Below are 25,787 nucleotides of genomic sequence, written 5' to 3'. Positions count from 1 at the left end.
AAATTTTCTGAGGATTCTCTTTCCTTTTCCGAGGAAAGCAGCAAGACACGGTCCACTTCCCTCTGCCCGAATGGACAATAAATTGTCTACTCAGCCATTTTAAGGTCCAGGCAGATATAAATTTCTTTATGTAATGTCTCTCTGGTCAGGAATTACCAATTGGTAGGAACATTTACTGCTTGTCACGGTGGATGGTAAATGTTCCCTAATCAGGTTGCTTATCTTTTCCTTCACAATTCCATAGAGAGCACTTGGAATTACTACAAGATTCAACTAGTAGCAGACGTTGCTCCTAGTTCCATCCTGTAATAAGTTCCAAGTGTTCTGCATCATTATGAAATGACCACGACTTAGCAAATGAATATACCAAACAAAATATATATCTTTCTTCCGCCTCACTGTCATACTTCCCACCGAGAGGACGCAACGCAGGGTTTTAACTGAAGTGACTCCATAAAACATCTTTGCAGCATTCAAACATCTAGGAGTGCACATCTGCCAACTCTATGGAGCAGTAATATTGGACATACCTTCTCACTGAGAGTGCTTATTGTTAGGTCTAATACTTTTGGCAAGCCAGCTTCAGTGTTACCCTAAATTAAGCATAAACAGCATTGGGCTAATCTAACCATAAAGAAGTTTGGTACAAGAACAAAACATGTGTTGACTGTGCATTGCATTTGTTGACTTATGGGCCACAGAACTGTTGTATTATATTTATTTCTTTGTAAATTTTTCCTTATCATTACAGAAGAAGGTTTATAGGGTTTTAATCTGGAAAATCGAGTAAGGAATATTATTCAACCGTAATATCATAACCAAATTAATGCAGACAAATATATCACAAGGTAAGTATGAATAGGGTAGTATAGATTTGCTGTTCCTAACTCCACATCTATGTACCTTGAAGATATATATATGTAGTCAAGGTTCATACATGTGGAGTTAGGTACAGAAATTATATATATGTTTATTTGACGATATTTCTGTCCCAATATCTTGGCTACAATATTAAGGTATACCACCAATACTCTCTACTCAATACTCAGGCTCCACATCGGTTTAAAGCATAAGGCTAATTTGTATGTCTTGATTGACATTTTCAAATCAATCTTTATTTACAGTGAACTCCCAAATTAATATATATATATATATTTTTACCATTCCACACTGTTCTACTGTGTTTCCATTGGGTTCCCTTTTAGGACATTGCGTGTAAAGCTGTTTTAGTGTTTTGTTGTAATGTTATGTGTCTTTTATATACAAAATATGAACAGTGGAAAACACTTTCTTTCAGGTTATTCGTCAGTCCTCCTAAGATGTGAAATCAAATAACTCTCGAGATGGTTTAATATGTTGACCATGTAAACCTAAGAATTATCTTATTCATGCTACAGTTTCACCAACTCATGGTTCAATTTCTCTTTCACTGGTTGTTCCTGCGTAGTTTAGATTGTGAAGCGCTCTACAGAGAGTTGTACACACTTGTACTGCCTGTCAACAGTTGACTTGGCTAAATTGTATTCTTATTTTTGTATCTAATAGGAAGCCCCTCCGGCCATGCAATGGGCTCGTCTGCTGTCTACTATGTCATGGTGACCGCCATTTTGACAAGTGTGCTCAAGAGACAGAAAAATAAGACCTTTCTAAGCAGGTGAGCCCGCCACTGAGGCCTTTCTGATAGAGATGGAAATGTGTAATGTTCACCCCCAGTGCAGATGCACCGTGTTCTACTACCTGTGTACTCAACAAAAGATTGCTATTCAGAATCTGTTAATGAGTAAGCAGGCTGTCCACCTGATGTCTCCAGTGTTCATCCAACATTTTAGGAAATCTCACCATGTGTACCTGTAAACATAATTAAAAAAACATAAAGATCCGTAATTACAGTCTCCCCTACAACTCTAGAACTTCCTCTGTGTAGAGACCCTTAGTTCTGCTAAAAGATTCTAAAATGCATGTTTCTCACAAATCCCTTCCTCACTAGCCAAGGGTCTGAAAAGCAACAACTTCATCAAAGGCGTCTCAATATCCAACTTAGTGTTCTACATAAAGAAAGCACGGGTCAGATCTGTTGGTTGGTGATCTGATGAATCTATCTTTTCGCTTCTTCAAAATGATTGGTATATTATTTACTAAACATAAACCATGCAAATAATCCAACATGAATAAAAAATAGAAGTCACAAATGTACAATACAAAATTTATAAGACTTCTCATTAGAAAGTACAAAATGCAGTGATCAAATAAAATAAAACGTAGATTGCCCTAATATATAGCCTACATAATATACATGCAAAAAACATTTTATATATTTGACACGAGCTAAACATCATAACAATGTAGCAGAGTAAAATATCTATGTATGCATCATCTAATGAAAGCATTCATTAAAAATTTTAAAATAACCTTCAATCACATTTGAACATTGGCAAGTAGGATCCACCAACTAGAGCATCTCTAATAACTAAGGTTGAAAGAAAGAAACCCCTTTCCTAGTAAGATAGGCCCAAGCACACCAATTCTAGTCAGGTGGGTCTCGCTACGGCTTTCTGGGCAGCTGGGTTCTGTGGAGAAAAAGATTCTAGGTAACCGCCTAGGATGTATCGACGAGATGGGCTACAGATAGGTCGGAGAATCACTAAATATGACCAATTTACTAGGCACAGGGCTACAAAATGCAAAGGCAACTTCCATGTAACCACACTTCTCAACTTTCATGAATTGGCAACTTTTAGCAGGACCTACTTTCGAAATCTTAATAACCCAGAAATGTCACTTTATAAGGTCAATGCTTATATTATAAAACTGAATAGAATTCGTGTCAGCATAAACAAAAGTGAGACTTTGGAAGTTTCTATGTCCTAGTTTCTAGTTTGATGCAAGGTGGAAAGAACACAATATTCATAGAGATTAACAGTCTGAATCAGTAGAAAAGTGCAAAGTTATTTAGGGGGGGGGCAAATTCCATACGTTTAAGTTGGGGCTATTTTGAAATACGAATCATCAGGACGCTCCATTGAATTTCTAGAGAATAAATGCACTTTTGAGCCTATGTCATTCAGATCAGCTATGCTGCAAGAATTTTAGGAGACCCCTGCAAAATAAAATTTTTGTTTCAGGCGTTTCCTTTTTCCTAGTGTCAAAGCTATTTTCGCGAAATTTGCTGAAACCTAACTCCCTCTTCTGGCATGATGTGGTTGCCCGAGTCACAAGAGAGATGAGCTTCCATCAAGAGAGAGGAAAAGCAAATATTATTTAATTTTCTAAATCTTCTAGGTTTCTGAGTTTGAGGAAGTCCTTCTCTGTCTCTTATTGTAGCACTGCACTTCCTTTAAAATGCCAGCAGCCACCTGTGAGGTTGAGGCTCCCTGCTTTTATGTCATTTCAGTGCTCAAGTCTCCAAATCAATTGTTTTTTATTTGTTGCTCTAAATTCCAAATTTGAGACGTCCACCATCTCTGGGATTATGGTTCTCTGGTTCTCTACCACCTGTTTGAGGATATAACGCTGGGTTCCCGTGCATCTCCCGTAAATAACACTTTTTTAACTGCATATTAAGTTAAAAGCCCCGACCTCAGTTTGTACATTAAAAAAAAAATCTGTTCCCATTTAAAAACAGAGCTGAAGCCATTCCGGGCACACTCCATCACCTCTACTTTAGCTTTAGAATCTGACCCTCTCTTGCCTACTTGATGCATATTAAAGAAGCAGTTCCTGGCAAGGTTTTGTAACCACCGTACAATTTTAAAAGAATTTTTTTTTTAACATTTTGCATATGATTTTCAAACAAATGCTTTCTAAATTGGCTGTGAAATCCGAGCTCTAACCCCAGTCTGTTTTATTTGCATGACTTGAAGAAGTTGGAGAGGGACAGGTTCCAAAATGGACATCATAAAAAGAAGTAGTGAGAGGGTGTGCCAAAAGGGTGGCATCTAGACTCCATTTTCAACAAAGAAGAGTATGTCAGGGTATCCTAGCAGCTGCAAACTAGGCTCGACTAATATATAAGTGTATGCTGAGATTCCTAACTCCAGACACCCTCACAGCAGCCAACAATCCACTTGAAGTCTTTCCACCATTTCCATAGACAGCGAACGGGCTGGGAAGGGGGGAATCTGCTGACATACCAACTATCCCTCTTATCACATGTTGAGTATCTCCTTGGCCTTTGGCCCTCTGCAACGCTGTGGTGGCTTTAGGCCAGTGCTTGATTTGAACCTGTGGTTTCCGGTGTTCAGCACCTGCACTTTATTCTCAACATCGGCATTAAAGACAGGCCACCACATGATGGTGCTGTCTGCCTCATTTTGAGAGGAGCACAACAAGGGTGTTTAATAATTCAATATGCATTAAAAATGGCAATTTAGACTATTCCACCCATTGTTATAGCTTTGGATGGCCTGAAGTAGTCTGGATTCTCACATCTGTAGGAGTGCGATGGTTAGTAATTGTGTTGGTACTGTTATTAGCAGTACTTGCAGGGGTAATGGGTGGTGCAGGCTACAGTGTTCTCCTACGACGGGCTAAGGCACTTAACGTTTTTACAAATTAAGCAGTGGCTGGCATCTACGGGGAGGGGGCAGGCAAGCAAGCATAAATAAATGTAAAAAAATACTTCCCAAACTCAACAGGACCTCATCGCTCAGGATGTCCTCATTGCGACTGCAGCTCGGCCACCTGGAAACTCCCTTGGCCAATCCTGGCACTTTTCGTATGCAGCATGAGAGCAGCGCCCTGACTGGAGAGAATAGTCTCACTCAGTGTTCCACAGCGTTCTGGAGGCTTTAATTGCTCTAATCCAACTATCTTACCCAGCTGTCTTAAGACAGCTGGGTTAGAAATGTTTAAAGTGCTCATGTGTGGCGGTCGATGTAAGACAGCAGGCTAAAAAGACATGCACACTTTAACAAGTGCATAGATAGCCCACCCTCCTCCCTGCTGCTCTTACTCAGCAGTGGCCCCGTCCCTGTCCTGACACTCTGGGGCCCATTATGATGTCGGGCGGATTGCCTCCGCCAGGCTGGCGGTAGCCACCGCCAGCCTGGCGGAGGCAATCCGCCCGACATCCATTCCCGAATTCCCCCCCGCCATATTAGTATGGCGGGGGGGGACCGCGGCGGACGGAAAGATCGTCCGCCGCTTTTCCGCCCCGGTTGCCTTGCGGCTGGGGCGAAGAATGTTTAATATGGTGGCGGTGTCTATTAGACACCACCAGCCATATTAGCATGGGCTGTCAGTCATGCCTTTCCGAAAGGCATGAGGTCTTCACTCTGGAGGCCCCCTGCGTGCCCCCAGAGTGAAGGAGGGGTGGGAGTTGCACACAGGGGGGTACCTGTGGTACCCCCCACATTTGCATAAACAAATGCTCTGAGGCCTTTAGAATTCTTAAAACTGACCTTTCAAAGGTAACTGTTTTTGCAATGGCCAAATTTCTCGAAGCAGCATGGCGCAAGAGATTGCTTCTAATTCCTAGGGTGTTTCATCCCTGATTCAGTTTATGTATTAGTTAGTGTACAAACTTCCTGTATCAGATCATTTTATGTAAGATTTTAGCTATACTGTTAAATCGCCTTCATTTTTAAATTGCATTTTTATATACTGTTTTAATTAATCAGTACTGGTCTATTTGATTCCTTTTATAGTATAGGTTGAGGTGTATTGGGGCATTCTCGCTTTTTATTTGTGTGTTATCCTGTTATTGATGTAACACTGATGTCTGATTTTTGCTTGTACTAATTCTATGCTCATCTTTTATGGCAAATTGCCGAAATAAAGATTAATGAAATGAATGAAATTAATAAACAAAGCGGCAGGCACCGCGAGGTGCCTGCCGATTTGTTTATGCAAATGCTGAAATGCATTTCTAGCATTGTGGCGGGCAGTGCAGAGAGCACCGCCCGCCACAATGCTAGTAATGCAGGATGTGCCCGCCACTCTGGCGGGCACATCCTAATACCTCCCACGGGACCCCCGCCCTTATGGCGGGCGGTCCCAATCCCCGCTAGGATGACGGGCGGACTCGTCATCCTAATGGATCCCTCTGTTCGGGACAAAAAAGTAAAATTGTAAGGAATTACCATTTTGTTTTTCATCCCAGGGGCATTTAAGTGGGGCGACACTTCTCCACTCCAACGGAGGAGCTGCTCCTGCACTGCTTGTAGTGTAGCTCCTATTTTCCCAATAGGCTCTGCGCATTGGAATAGTACCTACAGCAGTAAAGGCCTAGACCAGACGTTAACTAGGTCTACTACTGTCGATACTAGACTTAATTTTTGGGTTTGCCAGCTAAGCTCAGAGTTCGCTAGAAACTTTCTCGAATGTTCAAGGAAGGATTGACTCCCCTGATTAGACAAGAAGGGATTTAGTTTCTGACAACCATAGAACATGACAACTTTGCTCTCCCCAAATCAAGAGTCAATCTCAAGAGTTGTGTGAGCACAAGGCAATTATTTTACTCAGTCAGTACGTGCATTCTTAGTCTCATCAGAATGTAGAGAAAAGGAAGAGACGGGCGTGTTCAATAAAAAGGTGTTATTTATTGATCAGTCTCTTTTCTCGTACAAGAGAAATGGATCGATATTATTGCAATACTTATAGTTAAGTAAAGTGCATACATTAAAAGCAATAGTATAAAATAATACTGTAAAAACATTGATATGTTTTCTGAGCCATATGATGTTTAAAATGATTAAAATATATTTACATACACATATACATTTGACTAAACGTACTCAACTGGTGTTTCTAAATACGCCTACCCCGTGTACCTGACCTAAGTCTAATGCGTGGGCGGGAATAGAAAGTTACAGTTTAAGTTAAGTTTGTTTTTGCCAAGTGAATAACTAAAGAATTCTCTGTGAGGGGTTATTCAGTTCTGTACCTGGAAGTTAGGATGAATGAGGAATGGTATCTCTTTCTCTGCTCTCGATATTCCAGGCTGCCTGCGAGGGCTACCCGGAAGCGCCGGTGCTGGGTCTCTCGGCTTGAGATAGCAGCGCGTCTCTCAGCGCGTCAGGAAGGCGGGGCTGTTGCCAGCGGGGTCTGCTTCTGCTCTCGGCTTCGGCAAGTATGGCTGCTCCGTCTTGTCACCATGCGTGTGTTTGCATAGGGCAAGGTCGGCAATATTTATACCTTAAAGGTGCCGGGATTGACGTAAGGATGGACATAGGTACGTCAATAAAGATGTCATACGACTTGCTCGTTAGCACATTCTTTACTAAAGTTCTCTGTGAAATCAAAACAATGGCCGCACGGATTATCCAGGTTGTCATAGGTTTGATTTGTTATGAGAACGTCGTATGCCTTATCAGGGGCTGGAGGAATGTCGCTTGTCTAATTAGATCTCAAGCGTTATGACCTAATCAGATAACACGTTCCTGTGCCGGAGTGTGACTGCGTCAGATAACAGTATCTGCATCATGGGGGATTTCTTGCCTCATGGGCTGACTGTTAGTTAACTAGATAGTTAGTTTAACCAGAATAGGGACAGGAATAGGGGGATCGATTCAGAACCTATAGAAATACACGACACCCACTCCACGCTAACTATGGTCATATCTACTAATCTATGCATAGTATAACATAGTACAACATACTATAGAGTATAGTGTATACCTTACCACCCCAAAATACATAAATGCATTTCGAAATTTTCAAATATACTGAAAAATTGCAGTCATATATATTGTATGCACTTAAGCTATGAATTAAATGCAAAAGTAAACACGCATTGTTATGCATTATTGCTTTTTGGTATATGAGAAATACACATGAAATGGCTCTTAATATGGCTATACAGAAAGGAAGTCCGAGACCATTTCATCACATAATAAAATATTTGTGAACCTACCAGCGGGCAGCTAAAGTCTATATAAAGTATCTAAAAATAGAAATCTTATTTCTCTAGGAATAGTTTCTTACTTTAAGCAGAAGATCAGTGTCCCGGGAAAAAATATGTAGAAAAATATTTTAAGGGGCTTTCTAAAAAAAGTTGCTGTCCGTGAACTGGATTGTAATTGTTCATGTGACTTTATTTTTTAAAAGTTGAAGGCCGAATTCAGGGAACGCCGTGTGCGAGTTTACTCAAAAGTCTCTATTTCTGTTCCGGAGAGAACATCATATCATTCAGGCTTTCGAAAAAACTGTCAACAGCTTCATGGGAAAGTTCCACTAAGTCGGAAATAGGTGTAACCATGCATTCATGCGCATGATTGTCTGCATTGACATTCTGATTTGCATTGCTGACAGAAGGTCGTACCTGTTCGATGTTGCTTTCATCTTGAACTTCACTACTCTTCAATCGCAGTGGTGAAGATTCCAGGAATGCCGTCATCAGGATTGGCAGCCTTTGAGGGCAGCACAAAGCGTGAACCTTGGTAGGAACCAACAGTGTATCTGCATCCACCGGCGCATCCGATTGTAGCGTCAGACAGGTGTCTAACACGCATTCTTCTCCGCATAGCAGACACCTTAGTACAGGTAAAACACACCTTTGCCACATTGGTCGAAATTATAGAAACCAAGTCATGTTTAGGTCTCTAAGCCGGGAGAGTCCCAGGATTTTTGATATCCGGTCCCGGTATCCAATGGCTAGGATCGTATCTTCCATTGTCGCGAGAGTTTGATCTGTGACATGGGTTGCCATAACGAAAAATAAGGACTAGGAATAGGATTCCTGCAATTAGTCCCAGGATCAGGGGAAGTCCGCCAAAAATCGAATGGACGAAATCTGGAAAAATACCCAGTATGGCTTTGAATGGTGTTAATGCCATCGAAAATACTGTCTTAAATACCTTTGAGACCCCAGTGGTATCAGAAATATTTAAGATTTCGCTCAGGATTTCCGCGAAATGTACGGGGGAATTGGTTGATAATAATGTATGTATCTCTGCAGTCGTCCTTGCGACTTGTAGATCATACGTTTCTTTTGATGACGTGAGCCTTGTAGGCGTCTGAAGAAGCACTGTTTTCATTCTGCTTAAAGTGTCTATTCGAATAGAAGTAATTTTCAAACTGGGCCATGCCCTCGCCTCCCTGTCTGGAAAGGAGCTGGGGAATAAAGAACGTCCACAGCACTTGACCTTCGCCGTCGTAGTGACGAGATAAGGAGTCCCGGGCATAAGACTACAACATCTGCGGTCTACAATAAGAATGTAACTCCCATTATAGAGTCTTTGAAAGAATGGTTCTATTTCAGTTGCAGGTGCGCCTTGCTGGTGACATGAAAGGTTGTATGAATTCCCTTCACAGGCTCCATGCAAACTAATTCCGTTACACAGAAGCGTGCCGCTTAGTGACATAGCACAATTGTTGCCACTAAGAAACACTTTCTGTCCTTTATTACTGACACATGCATGTGAATAGGGCAGGTTCCAAGTTGTTTTAAGGTACCCCTTTCCCAATTTCTCGTACATGCCAGCCTGTATATATTTTTGGCAGTATTGAAACCTGAAGGTTGAGATTGGAATATTTATGATTCCGTGGATTATCCATTCACTGACAGGTCGTTCTGACATTGTCATTGGTAATCTTTCTAGTTTTTCAATGCTCAAGATTGTATAATCAGCACCCTTCTGCGCCATACCGATTTGTCTATCAGTAAGGTTAAAGATTTGGAATAGTGACGTTGTGTTGATTAAACGCCAAGGCACATAGCCTGAACGCAGATTTTGTAACGTCCAGCCAAGCTGTACAATAGAACGCAATTGTGACTGACCATGTTGTAATAACAGTAAGTCTTGCAATAATATATCGATTGCTGAAGACACAATGCTGTCCAATGAAAAAATTCTGGAGGACAGAGTCATTAACCCATTGTCCACTACAGATAGTGATTTTTCCAAATTGATACGGTCAATTTCCCGTATTCTTTCTGCTGTTTCAATTTGAGTAACCTTCCAGGCCTCATTGTATGCTGCATATACAGAGGCTGCTATGAAACGCTTTTGACGCTGTTTGCGTGGTCCCAGTATGAAATCACGCAAGTCAGCACCATCAGTAAGTAAAGTTAGGTGTTGCTTAATTTCAGGCAGTGTGGAAGTCTGTAGCCATTGAAGGCATAATTTGCCCACACTGTAGGTTGTTATTATCCCTGGGTGATGTCTTTGGGGATATCTAGGGTCTGGCCTGGTCATTTTAAAACCCTGTGTTTTATTCAGGAATCTATCTTGACAGTGATTTGTATCTGTGGGCCAGATCAACCATTGTTTCCAATCAGGATGTGTTCTGTTTTGGTTAAGTATATGGTTTATGTCTATTTCTTCATCTGTATCAGAGCTATTGCTAAGCATTGTTGGCTTTGGAATAGACGGGTTATTTAAATCTTTGATTTTGGCTAAGCCAAGACAGGTGGTTTGTTGAACAGTGTCATTTAAAAATATCATTTGTTCTGGGATCATGCAGGCTCTAAACAAAGCTTCTAAACCCTGTACTTGCCATTCTTTTGTACCCCAAACACTTTTCAAATCAACATTTTTGTCCCAATAATCAAATCCAAAAGTATTCATCTTTTCAAAGAATATGTCTGAATATATCAATTTTGTGTTGGTTATCATGGTTTTCATCCCTGTCTTGTTTGACAATTTATAATAAAATGTTTCAGCATTACTAGTGTTAAAACCTTGAAAGTATGAATATTTGTCATAAACGGTTCTAGAGCTCCCTTTTGGAGGTGTAGCACAATGTTCCCATTGATTATAATTTAAAACATTTCTTGGTTGTGCAGATTTATGCAAAAAACTGTTACCATAATGGTTATAGCAATACATACTATCATAATTTGTAGAACCTTGCAAATAATCATGTTTTGTAAATTTAGCAGACATTACTAAGTCAGACATCATATTGTTTATACTTTCAAAGTCCCAATCATCAGCAAATGAGTTTGGTTTTGCAAAGTCACTCAAGGAGATCTTGATTTGGTGTGGATATTTCAGGATCTCGACCGGACCATAAATTTCATAGTCAGTGTTGTCCCAGGCTACCCCACCAGGTATTGGAATTGCTGTGAAGTTGGCTGAAGAAAGTTCTGAAGAAAGTTCTCTTTTCTCGACGTGTGAAGATGTGTGTGGTTTGAGGACCAAGTTGATGTTCTGACTTGCTGTGTCCATTTTAGCATATTTTCCCTCAATGAAGCGTCCCAAAGTAAATACCATGATGAGCCAAAGTATGAGGATAAATGCACCAAAACCCACCCAAAATTCAATCCATGGGGAAACCAGATATGTTTCTTTCAGTTGTTTCAAAAGTTCCTTAGCTTTGTCTTTAAAGGATTTTGATGATGGCTGTGTCTTTTGTTCGCTGAAACCTTCAGAGGAATCATCGAAGTTGATGAAGTAACCAGATGCAGTTCTGTCAATTGTTCCAATTGGTTCAGGATTTTTGTTTCTTGCATTGTCACTTGGTACTTCATTGTAGATTGGTGTGTCTCTGCTAAATGTTTTTATTTGGGTTTTCAGAGGTCTTAGTTCTATTGCATTGTTGCATAGTCCTTGTTGTTCTTCTGTAGGCGTTTCGAATGTGATGAGCCTCTTTGATAGGACCTCTGTACTGGTAGCAAACCTTGGTGTTCTGCTACTTATTGGGAGTCCACTTGGCCTACTGTTTGTTATTGGCCACATGTTGTGGTTTTACCAGGTCGATGGATACAACTCGGTTCTCCTTTTTTCCAGCAAGTGGCGGTAGTACAACTGATCTTGTCCCGTTGACAGACAAGACAGGAACTGCTTTTCTGTAAGAAGGCCCAAATTCCTTCTTTACCGCGATCTTCTCCCTGACTAGATCCCCGACTTTTGGAATCCAGACAGGTCTTGCTGGGACAGGTGGTGATTCTTCAGTGGTTGTTGGCTGTTGTTTCAACTGTATGTTGCTCAGGTCTTTTCTTGTTTTGTTTAAGTCCTGCAAAATAGCCAAACGGTCTTTGACATCAAAGGTTTTTTCTATTACCACTGAAGTCTGACTATCAAGGTCAGAGATCAACATCCTAGTTCCGAATAATAATTCGTACGGACTGAATCCCTTCAGAGAATTTCTTGGCAAGTTATTTAGACTACGTTGGACACTTATTAGATGTTTGACCCACCCAGCTCCCGAACCTAATATCCTTTCTATTATAGATTGCTTTCTGCCTTGGTTTTTTCTTTACACCATCCCATACCCTCAGGAAGGAAGTGAGAAGATTCCCGCTGGGCTGTGCTCATTTGGCCATGTTTCCCCCCCAGGCTGGTTTGCCTGAGTGAAAGAAATGGTCGAACGTAGCATGCTCTTAGCGTATATGCCATTTAGACTCGCAAATCTTGTATAATAGTCCGGACGTCAGCCGAGTGCTGTGGATCTACATTATAAGTGGAAACTAGCCTGTATATGTTAATCGCAAGCCATTCTTTTTGCTGGTAATATTATCTGCCTTGATTCGACGAGGTATTAAACTGCTTCTCTCCCCACTGCGATCTCTGTTGCAGTTTGGGCAGTTTTTTACAAACATGGTGTAGTGCAGGCTCATGCCTGGCCACCAGTACCGTGATTGTAATTCTTCCAGAGAATCTTTTAATTTAAGGTGTCTGAGACCCTCGCCCATGTGTGCGTCTGCGATTAACAAGTTTCTCCTGTCCATGTTTGGAATCACTCTATCCCCCACTCCAGGGATTCGAGCAAAAGGGACGGAGTTTGCATCGATTATGTATGTATAATTGAGTGGATAGTTGATCGGTAACGCTGAGCAGTCGCCTTTTGATGACGTTTTCACCGCCAGCAGTGTTTCACCGTCAATGTATTTTAATGTACGCTTTTTTCGATCTACGGGAGCCGGTTTAGTGGCTGCCGCTGCGGCTGTTTCAGCCAATGAATTCCCTACAACGTGAACGCCATCACGTTGATGACTCAGTGAGTGTGTCACGTGAGTCTTTGGTAGTTCTTTTTTCAAAAGAGCTACTTGTTCCCAGAGCAGTCTCTGTTTTATTGGTGCATCTGTGTCATCTTTGTAACCGTTCTGAATCCATGTCTGCAAATCCTTGTTATATGCTTTGACGCAGTAATATGAATCTGACACTATAAGTGTCGGGAATTCGCGATCCGCATTATCTAGCGCCATTTTCAATGCGATTATTTCAGTTTGTTGTTCTGAATTAGTTTCTACTGAGTGTGATTTTGTTAATAGAGGTCTTAGTTTACCTCCGCGCCACACTTCTTTTGTAATCTCACATGTGGGATTGTATGCATGTTCTCCCCAAACGGAGGGTTGAGCATGTCCGTCTGTATAGATTACACAGGCGTAATGTCGTAGAGGCAGAATGTCGATTGGCAGAGGATACGACTTTTCATATTTTAGATTTTTTAATTCTTCTATTTCTCAAAAAATTGTCAACCAGGCTATACTTGATAATTCATATCCTTCGTATAGAATTTTTAGATGGGCAATTCTGGATTTTTTGAAGTTGAATTTGTAACCCTCTGCAGCGAACCCAAGTATTATGGTGTTCACCCTTTTCAAGTGAGTCTCCAAGTCATCATCTGTTAAGTAAATGTCATCGACATAAGATAATGCTTCATCATCATATAGTTGTAGTAATTCTGTTACTCTCGCTGAGAATACCCCTGGGCTGTTCTTGTACCCCTGGGCTAACCGACAGAATTGTTTTTGAGTGCCATTTACTGAGAATGCAGTTAAAGATCTGCTCTCTGGTGCTATGTTTTGACAAAAGAATCCATTGGAGATGTCCAAGGTTGTTTTGTATTTTTTGCGCACTATGTTATTCATTAGTGCAGCACTGTGTGAGTTTTGCACTGCAAAGGTTTTGCAACATGTGTTAAGGTGTCGGTAATCCAAAACTAGATGGTACGAATTGTCTGGTTTGGAGACCGGAAACAAAGGATTGTTCATTTGTGAGGTGCAAGTTTCAATCACCCCCTGGTATTCTAGCTGATCTAGTATTTCATTTACTTGTTTTTTAGCTTCTTGCTTAATTGGGTACTGCCTTTGTGCAGTTGGTTGTGATTTTAACTGGATTTTGTGAGGAGGAGAATCCTCATCCCATCCTACATGATTTTTATATAAAGCAGGTGCTAAGGCCACTGCCCACTTTCTAGCAAGTGTGTATTTTTTATGAATCGGTATTTGATTCGAGAAGGCAGGCATAATTACTTCTTCGCCATGAGGGCACTCCCTGACAAACTCTGGTGGCCAGTCTTTTTCAGCTAGAAGGATGTCATAGCCCTTGGATAGGTTATCCCAAAATAGTCCCCTTATTTTCCTAGTCTTATCTCCCTCTATACGTAATGTTATCTCGTATATCTTGTGGGGCTTGCTAACTCTGGTATCTGCAGTTTCCACTTGAAGGTATTCATTCGTGTCCACTGTCTCCAGATGATTCATAAGGACTTTGCGAGCTATGCTCACCTCTGCTGCGCTGTCTAGCATTGTCTGGGCCCACTCTCCGTTTTTCAGTTGTGTCCTCAGTATTCTCGGCATTGTTAACTACCTTGATACTGGCTACCTTCTTTTTTGGAAATTGTAATTTCTTTTTCAGTTGAGCAGGTTCCTTGTCTTTGGACTTGGCGTGCTCTTCTGATCGTCCTCTTCTTTCCGATTTCTGCGAGGAATTCTGAAAAGATTGAGAGGGACGTGTATCAATGTCTTGATATCTATCAGGTTTTTTAATATTATCCCTATTTCTAAGGTTATATCTATTCCCAGAGGGGTCACTCTGGGGTGACCTTTGCCTTGGGTTTGGAGATTTCTCTCTTCGCCTAGGCGACCTTCCTCTGGACTGGAATTTCTTTTCTTTAGGATTGGATTGTTTGTTTCCATCCCAGTTCTTTTTTGGTGAATTATTATTATTGTTAAAAAACATTTTTTCTGGACTTGTAGTCAGTTGCGGTTTTACTGGTATTCCACCTAGACTATCTCTGCCTAGTTCTTCATAGGATTTTTCTATGATTCTGGCAATTTCAGCTGGTTGGTCTGCTATATCTGTCTCTTTTAACCTCTGGCGGATCGCCACGTTTGCTGCTTCACCCTTTATGTTGGCTAGTAATATAGCCGAGACCTGCTTGAAGTCTTTCAGTAATTTCATACCAAGAGTTAAAGCAGGTTCTGGACCGTATTCATCTTGAATTTGTTTAAGCACATCTGGTATTACCGAAATGGATGGAACACCGTGCGTTTTTGTGTAGATGGAAGCAAAGACTGTACCCCAAGTGTCACAGTCCTCAATGTGTGGTGCGATTCCCATTGGGAGACATATAGTCAGAATCCTGTGTTTTTCCAGCGGGGTGGTGTCAGGAAACACCGCCTCTATTTGGGTAATTTTCTGTGCCAACCAGAATGGTATCTGTTCCCGTTTAGCTGGAACTTTACCTAGGCAGGATTGGATGTTCTGTGGTGTAATTTTATTTGTGTTCCCCTGGTGTGGGGTTAGCTGTGGTAGTTTAATCGCTGGCTGAATTGTTGAAGTCCGCATTACATACTGAACTAATTGTCTATGAATTTTTAGTAATTGTTTCAGCTGTGTTAATAATTCAGCTGCAGGCATCCTATCGATGTCTGGATGTGGTGTGTATCCGGCTAGGACCGGCCACGTTGCTCCTGGTCTTCCTAAAGGACCGAGCCTTGTAATGTGATTATTGTGTTTTAGGGCGCCATCAAATAAGAGCAAATGCTCTTGGAATTTGAGTGGTACTTCCACCTCCTCGAAAGGAGTGTACGTTTCAGGAGGTTCCTCTACTTTGTAATAGTGGAAGTACTTTGTTACAGCATTTGCTGCTGGAAAATGTATCCATGTATAGTATACCTCTGTCTGCCGATATTCGTGTGCCTCAATTACGAATATGACTGTGCCACCTCTAGGTGTCAGTCCATTTTCTATAAGTTTTAAGGTTATAGATCTCCTTTTGGCGACCTGGATGAGTATTATATCCGGGTCTGCTGTTTGCATGGTAGCATCAGCATCTGCTATTTCAGTAGCTAATCTAATTGCCTCTCTTTCATCATCACTCTCTGCCATTTTACAGACAGGATGGTATTATGTTTGTTTGCAGATCAGGTTTCTTATGGAGACAGAGATTAGGTGCACAATATTCTGGAACTGTTTTATCCTTCAACGTTGACTTGACCAAAAACCATACATAGGAGTTCCCTCCTGCGAGGTTTTGGAGGATGTAACCTTTCACCCACTCCAGACGTCTTTGGAGTATTTGGGAAAAGGGGTCTGAGTGAGAAAGCACGACTGAGTTACTCTAAATGTCTTACGTTAGTTTTATCGCCCTTTCCAAACACGTTGGGCGCCATGTAGTGTAGCTCCTATTTTCCCAATAGGCTCTGCGCATTGGAATAGTACCTACAGCAGTAAAGGCCTAGACCAGACGTTAACTAGGTCTACTACTGTCGATACTAGACTTAATTTTTGGGTTTGCCAGCTAAGCTCAGAGTTCGCTAGAAACTTTCTCGAATGTTCAAGGAAGGATTGACTCCCCTGATTAGACAAGAAGGGATTTAGTTTCTGACAACCATAGAACATGACAACTTTGCTCTCCCCTAATCAAGAGTCAATCTCAAGAGTCGTGTGAGCACAAGGCAATTATTTTACTCCGTCAGTACGTGCATTCTTAGTCTCATCAGAATGTAGAGAAAAGGAAGAGACGGGCGTGTTCAATAAAAAGGTGTTATTTATTGATCAGTCTCTTTTCTCGTACAAGAGAAATGGATCGATATTATTGCAATACTTATAGTTAAGTAAAGTGCATACATTAAAAGCAATAGTATAAAATAATACTGTAAAAACATTGATATGGTTTCTGAGCCATATGATGTTTAAAATGATTAAAATATATTTACATACACATATACATTTGACTAAACGTACTCAACTGGTGTTTCTAAATACGCCTACCCCGTGTACCTGACCTAAGTCTAATGCGTGGGCGGGAATAGAAAGTTACAGTTTAAGTTAAGTTTGTTTTTGCCAAGTGAATAACTAAAGAATTCTCTGTGAGGGGTTATTCAGTTCTGTACCTGGAAGTTAGGATGAATGAGGAATGGTATCTCTTTCTCTGCTCTCGATATTCCAGGCTGCCTGCGAGGGCTACCCGGAAGCGCCGGTGCTGGGTCTCTCGGCTTGAGATAGCAGCGCGTCTCTCAGCGCGTCAGGAAGGCGGGGCTGTTGCCAGCGGGGTCTGCTTCTGCTCTCGGCTTCGGCAAGTATGGCTGCTCCGTCTTGTCACCACGCGTGTGTTTGCATAGGGCAAGGTCGGCAATATTTATACCTTAAAGGTGCCGGGATTGACGTAAGGATGGACATAGGTACGTCAATAAAGATGTCATACGACTTGCTCGTTAGCACATTCTTTACTAAAGTTCTCTGTGAAATCAAAACAATGGCCGCACGGATTATCCAGGTTGTCATAGGTTTGATTTGTTATGAGAACGTCGTATGCCCTATCAGGGGCTGGAGGAATGTCGCTTGTCTAATTAGATCTCAAGCGTTATGACCTAATCAGATAACACGTTCCTGTGCCGGAGTGTGACTGCGTCAGATAACAGTATCTGCATCATGGGGGATTTCTTGCCTCATGGGCTGACTGTTAGTTAACTAGATAGTTAGTTTAACCAGAATAGGGACAGGAATAGGGGGATCGATTCAGAACCTATAGAAATACACGACATGCTTTAGGCTTGGTTTGCTGATGTTGCGGTGCTGGAGTCTACGAGAGACGCAGTGGCACTGTGTAACCACAGACAAAGATATGAGAATAGGAGGTAGCAGGTCAAGTATGGCAGATGAGTCTTAGTGGGTGGTGAAGGCTACAGATTCAATTTATGTAACGAGGGAAAGGATTAAAGGTACATAGCCAGGTAAAAGAAAATAGAAGGAGCCTGCTGAAGACACTGCACCTACGAAATGCACAGGGATGATCTCCTAAGGGCAACAGAAGGCATGAACATATTAGAACCTCCTGGGGTGAGTGGATGGATAAGGCATCAAAAAGGAACGGATGGATCAGGATCCTGCCTGTAAAAGCAAAATATAATAAATAAATTGTAGCAAATTGGACAGATGGGCAAAATACCTTAGAAAGGCCTTTTAACGTCATCGTTTAATACCATTCAGTATAATGTATGATTTGCATGATCAAACTAAACACCTCTGCTACTATAATTTATGAGAATTTCCTATTGTTTTAGGTGCTTTCGCGTCATCATGTGGACGGGCTTTTGGGCGGTGCAGGTCTGCGTTTGTTTGTCCAGAGTTTTCCTGGCTGCTCACTTTCCACATCAAGTTGTTGCTGGAGTTATCTCAGGTCAGTTACCAGTTCTCAGTCACTGCTCTCTATTGATAGGACATACAGGCATCGGTCACAGCCATGATAAGGGCTACATTAAGACCTGAATAGGATAGCGCAAAAGAAGGAAGTCAGCATCATTTAGCTCAATGGGATGTTATTGACATGAGGAACCATTGTAAGACTAAAAAGGCCGGTATAAAGGTCATTGGTCAGCACCATTATCCAGTCAGCAAAGCCACTGGACTTTAATCTGAGTTGGGAAGTTGGAACTGCCTGTGGGATCAGCACAGCCGTTCTATCAACATGCACCATCAGACAAATTGTGCGGAAATCCATAGAGGGCCGAATTGGTTGTTTCATGCTGATATCAAATTCAATAGAATACTCAAAACAACAGAAAACATCTTCAGAGGGTGATCAAGCGCTATCAGCACTTGTACATTAGACTTAGGTCTGGAATAAATTGCACTTGTTGTCCATTAGATAGTTTAGTCACATTTGGGGACACATGGTCTCTTGTGCTTTTAACTGAAGCAATTAACCAAGAGATTGTTTTTTTGTTCCTAGGGATGGTGGTAGCTGAAGTGTTTGACCGCATCGATTCAATCTACAAGGCGAGCCTAAGGACATACTTCTGTACAACGCTCTTCCTGTTCTTTTTCGCCCTGGGGTTCTACGTCCTGTTGAACGCTGTTGGTGTGGACTTGCACTGGTCACTGGACAAGGCCGACAGGTGGTGCGCCAAGCCCGAGTGGATTCACTTTGACACCACCCCCTTCGCTGGCCTGCTGAGGAACCTGGGCGTCCTCTTTGGGCTCGGGGTAGCGCTCAACACTCAGATTTATCGGGAGAGCTGCAACGGGAAGCAACAACGGCAGCTGACCTTCCGCCTATGCTGCATCGTGCCATCTCTACTGGTCCTCCATTTGTACGACATCATTGAGCTCCCAGCACACTCTGAACTGCTCTTTTATTTATTGGCCTTCTGCAAGAGCATGGCTGAACCTCTCACTGCTGTAGCCCTTATCCCTTACTGTGTGTCACACTGGTTTAGGTGGAAGGAGAAAAAGCGGGTGTAGCCAGGACGCCATCTTGTAGTATAGATAAAGCAAGTTTACAATCAGAGGCATTGACAGAAGGCTCTTTACTGTACTTACTACTATAGGTTTGCAACTGTAATCTGATTACTTTTCATCAAAATAGATATAGAATGTCTCTTTTTTATCAGGGATCTAAACTTTGCATATTTAGAAAGAAAGTAGAGTACTTAGTTACTGTTCTATATTTGTTTGCTCACATGTTTTCAAAATAGGTTCTCTAAAATGAATTTTGTGTTGCACATAACTACACATGAGTTGGTGTAGGGTCATAGTTCCCTTCAAACTCCTAAAGAATTGTTTGAACTAAAAGCAAAAGTAATCTAGAAATGGTCGGTGATGTATATTGCCACTTGAATAGACAAGTGGCAGATAGTCAGTGCAGTTTTAAAAGCATAGGGTAGGAAACTGTACATAGGTATTTTCTAAATGTGTGCTTTTAAGCTGCACCTAAAATAACCTCTTACTTTTACAGCCACTGCCATGTATGCAAAGGGACCTCTTCTCTTACTAGCATCATTAACGGAGAGGAGAGTCGTCACGAACACGGGTAGACTTCTTTATGTATTTCTTGCTGAAAACCTACACCATTTCTTTAGGTGCAAATTGCAGTCAGAGCATGCTCCCACCTACGTGTGTAAAAATGTCCCTTTGCACATCTGTGCCTGACATCTGCATGCTTAGGAAACACAGGATTGGCCCTTTTCCCACACCAATATGAATGGGGATGGTTTGATGCAGCGCCTCCATGACATGGTGCCATTACAGTGGTGCAACCTTTAATATTACATTTCCAGGCCACTATGGTTCTCATTAGGAGTGGCCCGGCGTTTGGTCGATATTTACCGCATCCTATAAAATCCAACTAACTAGGGGTCTTATTTTATCGAGTGCAATAAACAGCATCTATTACGAGTTTTGGGGGTATAACAAGTGAATTTATGTGCTCACCACACTAAAATCCACTAAATCACCAATTTACCTGGGGAAAATTGTGGAGCTGCAGTGCTAGCAGTATGACTTATAATTCTATAATTAAACTGGTTTTAACAGGCCACTTTTAATGAGTGCATAGAACATAAAATACTATGTATTATTTACGAGATCAATTTTGAATCTCATGAGACCTATGAAAAATTCTAAGGAAGGATCAGTTGAGTAGAAGGGTGATCGTCCTACCAGCAAAACACGGTTTAGTATCCCTATGAAAATGTTAGAATGTCACTCATAGCAACCCTTACATTTCACCAACTCTTAAGTATAAAGCATTCTCCGTGGCATCCATCCCGTTCTGAATACTTTCTTTTCAAGAATCTTGTGGTTTCCAAATTGCTTGTAAATTCTCAGCCTAGTAATGGCTGCCATGATGCATTTAAATTCTGATTGTGATCTGCATGTTGGCAAATATCCCACAGATGTGTCTATATGCAACATTCATAAGACTGGATGTCCATATGTAGTCTTTCCTTTTTATCAACATGTTTCGGTATGTTGCCTGGAAACAATGACATTCATTCTTTAACTTTCCACGCAGGCGGACTACAGCGGAGTACAAAAAATCAACACAGGGAAGGAAAACGTTCCCGTCATGAGGGGTTGGTCAGAAAGGAGCTTGTGTTGTGTTGCACATTTGTATATTGCATTTTTGCTATTTGCATAGCCTGCTAACACTTATTAAGAGTGCCCACCCACAATGTTCTGGGTGTTCTCATGGACTACAGTTGTGGTGGCTAGGTATTGTTTGTGCCCGGAATGTGCAGTGATTGGTCTGTTCTTGATGGTAGCAGCAAAGGTTACTTTTAGTTTAATGGGGAACCGGAGTCTTGGCTAAGCATGGGCGGATTTTGCGGATCCACGATTCGCGGATTCAGCGGATTCACGGATCGTGGATCCGCAAAATTCGCGGATTCTGCGGATTTGCGGATTTGGGGGCGGGGCTTCCTCGAGCGTGTGGGCGGGGCCAAACGGACGGGGCTTCCACGCGAGCGCACATGCCTCTTGTGTGTCTAAAAGGTCAGAGACCGATCAGAGCAGCAGATTAAGAGACAGAAGCCCCTGGTCACAGGAACAGCACGGGGGTTGCGCTCGTAAAAGTCAAAGATGCCCAGCCTCCCAACGCTCACGTTTTTTTTTGGGCTGCTGAATGAGTCACTGCATTTGCGCTTCAACTAGTTCCAGCGACCAAGTGTGTGTCACTATGCAATCGCGCCGAAGTGCGCAGGGGTCCCTTGAGTGAAATGTCCATCATAGTGGGTAAATGGCGGGAAGACGGTGCACACCTCGAGTGTGTGGGCGGGGCCAAACGGACGGGGCGTCCATGCGAGCATGCCTCTTGTGTGTATAAAAGGTCAGAGACCGATCAGAGCAGCAGATTAATTATTTAATTGTGCCAGGACCGTCGTGCCCGAATGAACCCTGCCCTTCATATTTATTCAAGAAGACACCACTGTTGAAGTAATTTACGATGGCGCCGGCAAGCTGCCAGCGCCATCCTGCAAAAGTTACTTAATTAGCTTCAACAGGAAGCTCCAACTGCTAAAATAAAGCAGGCGCTCGAGCCCCTGCTGTATCTTATCTGTTAGAGCTTCCTGTTGAAGCTAATTAAGTAACTATTGCAGGATGGGCGCTGGCAGCTTGCCGGCGCCATCGTTAATTAGGCGCGCGCGCTTGAACTTTTGACCGCAAAATCCGCTCCGATCGCGGATTGCGGATTTTCGGCAAATCCGCGAGAGTTCGCGGATCGCGGATTTGCCGAAAATCCGCAAAATCCGCGATCGGAGCGGATTTTGCGCTCATGCTTAGTCTTGGCCTCCTGTGTCAGATTTTGAGTGAAGTATTTGTAGTGCGTATATGTGTATGTGTCGGGGTGAGTGAACCTTTCACTATGTTCTAAGACTGTGAATGATTGCCTGTTGCTTAGCTGGGTGTTGGGTTCTGGGTCAGGGTGTATCTCAAAACCAACTACTCGTGTTTGCATGCGGGATGGACGGATTAATGTAGTCCAGTGCTTGTATAAGTGTTGGGTTGCATTTTAGGACATTGCCACAATTGTTTGAAACTTCATGTTCATTTTGGGTGAGATGCAAGTTTAGTCTCCAGGGCTGGGGAGGCCTCTTATTACGCCGGACATTTCCCCAGTGGTCTGCAGCTCTTGGAGGCTGAATTTGAAACTCCAGAGCCACTCCTGGTGCAGCAGGCACAGGGAGGTTTCAAGAGCGAGAGAAAGAGACAACGTTAGGGGGAGGGCACAGAGAAAGCGATCAGAGAGGGAGAAGAGAGTAGGAGAGAGAGAACGGTTGGATGGATGGGAAGAGAGCATTAGAGTGAGAAGACAAATGAGGCAGGGCGTATCGGAGCACTTTTGTCAGGCATGTTTTTGGTTCCCAGTCCAAACCCTGCTAGGCTCATTTTGATTGGGTTGTCAGAAGGGACTTTTCCTATCCAGAAAGTGGCTGAACAGTTTTCTGTTTTACTGATGAAAAGCAAAATCAACATATCCTCTGATGACCTCCTTGCTTTTAGGCTTCATCTCAATATATTCCAACAAAACATCCAGGATCCTTCTTTAACCCCTTCCATGCTGATGACGGCCCCCAGCTGTCATGCATCACGGTGGGCGTTTGCTGATCATGTACCCGCCCACTCATTAAAACAGCCGCATCGGCGCAGAATCGCGGCCGCGCCCAAGGGGTTAAATTATGTTGGATCCAGTAACCTACTTAATAGAGCACACGCTGACTCGAGACCACCAAAAAAACTCATAGGGTTGATGGTGGACTAGATCCTGAATGATTTGCATTTGGAGGTAACCTGACACAGTTGGGCATTTGATTGGATCGTGGACCATGCTTCTCTCCTGAAATGTCTACTCGACCTATCAATTACTGGTCAAACATTGGCAAGTTAACAACTCATTCAGCCATTTCATTTTACACCACAACTTATTGCTTGGGGGCTGCCACGTGGATCTGCTCTGTCAAAGCTGTTCTTTAATCTTTATACAATACCACCAGGCAAATTCACTTTCTCACTTGTCTTTACTTTTTGAAAATGTGCCCGACTTCTGTCAAGGTTTAGATTAATGACAGATGCCCAACAAAATCTTTTTTCACATAGCCTCCTAAGAATAGGAAAAGCTATATCCTAAAGGTATATTGGAGATGATGTGGTTTACAAGCCAGAGCTGCTGACTTCGTAACTGGAGAACCAGGTTTGAGTCTTGGTGTTGGCTCAACATCCTGTGATTCTGGGAAAATCACTTAATCTCCCAGTGCCTACCAAAAATGAATGTTTCCTTGTGTAATTTAACCGTTGCTCATGTAAAGCACTCACATACATTCACAGTACAGTTTGTGCTATAGAACACTGCAAAAAAAATCCCAAAACAAATCATTAAGATGAATTTTGCAAAATCTGAGAACACTGTAGTGCATCACCTATAGCACAATGGGCAACTGAGTGCAAGGTTGTCTGCGTGAAGAGGATAGTTTATGTGTAGGAATGGGTTTCTTCAGGCACATAAACAATCCTAGAAATGCCATTCTGTCACTTTCATGCATGCTGCTTCCTGCAGCACTCATGAAAGTGACAAAATGGCAGTTTTTAGGTCTCATCTAGCGAATGCAGCGCATGCACTGCTTCGCCTTGGCTAAACTATTGTTGTGGGTTTGGTGCGCGAAAGGAGACAAACCATGTGCAGACAGGCGATGTGCACGCACATGGCGTCTCCTCTCTGGCGTCTCTTCTGAAGACAGGAGATGGCACGTGTACAGACAGGAAATGTGCACTCCGTACGCGTGCACATCTCCTGTCCCCGCGTGAACACACCGCACGTAGCATGCTTTCACTTTCCCTCAGGCTGGGTGCGTTTAGCTCCTGAAGGAAGTAGGCGGTTTGATTAGGTAGTGGTGTACCAACTCAACATGGACAACATTTGCATTGCAAATAAAATGCTGACTTCAACCAGCAAATAAGATTCTGGCCGAATAAGCAGCTAACTGCAGTCTCATACAACTCCCAGACTGTGCAATCTGAAACCTCATGCGCCATACCCACATAATTGCCTGATGTCCCGATCAGCCTCATTAGCAGCAGATCCATTAACCTGTTTTGAAGCTGCTGTGGGGGTGGTGTGTCACAGATGGTTGAGAAGCCACGCTGGTACGTCTTGCACCAGATTACACGCACGTACGCTACAACTAGGAATGCACGCTGTGGCGCCAGAGACCAATAATGAGTTTCCCGCACACAAACAAAACTAACAAGCGCCAAGTAAAAAGCTCAGCTGGACCTCCACGTTCCCAGAGACAAACTTTAGTTTTACCCTTGTCAGACGTCACCACTGTGAATTATATGGCCAAAGTGGTATGTCAGGTTTCGGAGCATAACACCGTTTCTTTTGGCTCTAAAAAGGAAAATTCTTGTACGATTTCTTGAAATAAAAAGTCTGATTTTAAATACCCTATTTTCTCCACAGCTTCGTGTGCCCTGGTCTGCTTCTGGAGCGTTCCCACACCTCTTTAGATGATAAATGAAGCCAATGTAAGCTCGTCCTTGGACCGGAATCGCCCTTTAATATTCTCGCAGGTCCTGTGCCCTCGATTAAAGGCCAATAATATCCCTTCAGGTCCAGCGTCCCTAGCTAAAAGCAGAAGCTGGTGCAGAGCACATTCCGAATGCGGTACACGCTGAACCTTCCTCTCTGGCACAGGGACAAATAAGCGGCGGCCAGCATGGGCTTGGAGTGGCATAGTCCCTGCCAGTATTAGGGTTTAGGATTTTTTTCATACCCACTTCCTTGTAAGTATTTGATTAAATGGTTAAAGAACATCAGGCTTGGTAAACTTGCTGCTCTATTATAAAATTTTAGGAGATAGGACAGCAGGTTAGGGAACAGGGGGACAGAGGAAAACTGGGACTTGAGGGAAACCAGGCTCTAGTCTGAGTGGCGAGGGCACAAATAGGTGACAGAGCGGTCTGTGGATAGAGTTAACCCAGACATCCCAGAGAAGGGCATTCAAGACAAGTCTAACAAGCATTTGCAATGCAATAGGTTGCATTTACGCGAGTTAGAGCTATTGACATTGTAAATGATAATGCCTTTTATTTTTATTTTCGTTTTTAAAACATAAATAAAAGGCGTATTAATTTACAATGCCAATAGCTTAAAGTTGCGTAATTGCGAGACCTATTGCATTGCAAATGCTTGTTTAAAGTTTGCTTATATACAGGAATGGACACCTTCCTGTACATAAACAAACAATGGCATTTTGTTTTTTCCATGTGTGCTGCACAAGGCAACACACATGGAAAAGGAAAAAAGGAGCTGAAATAATGCATTTCTCCTCGTTTCGCCATCTTAAGACCAGTTTTACCTGGTCTCAATGTTGGCGCTGCCTCCTATGTACGCCA

At 42.5% G+C, this 25,787-nt stretch overlaps 1 protein-coding gene across 1 annotated transcript in view; it reads left to right on the top strand.

Annotated features, from left to right (window-relative positions):
• LOC144755929 (glucose-6-phosphatase catalytic subunit 1-like) overlaps positions 1 to 20,660 on the top strand; it is a 128,176-nt gene extending 107,516 nt beyond the window's left edge. The window contains exons 3-5 of the mRNA XM_078645331.1: positions 1,546 to 1,654; positions 18,179 to 18,294; positions 18,847 to 20,660. Of these exons, the coding sequence (XP_078501457.1) occupies positions 1,546 to 1,654; positions 18,179 to 18,294; positions 18,847 to 19,358 (737 nt within the window). The 3' untranslated portion in view covers positions 19,359 to 20,660. The remainder of the gene's footprint in view (positions 1 to 1,545; positions 1,655 to 18,178; positions 18,295 to 18,846) is intronic.
• The last annotated feature ends 5,127 nt before the right edge of the window (positions 20,661 to 25,787 follow it).

Source organism: Lissotriton helveticus, chromosome 5_1 (genome assembly GCF_964261635.1).
Source record: "Lissotriton helveticus chromosome 5_1, aLisHel1.1, whole genome shotgun sequence".
Classification (NCBI taxonomy): Eukaryota; Metazoa; Chordata; class Amphibia; order Caudata; family Salamandridae; genus Lissotriton; species Lissotriton helveticus.
Note: the sequence above shows the minus strand (reverse complement) of the source record. Positions and strands in the feature narration are given on the sequence as shown.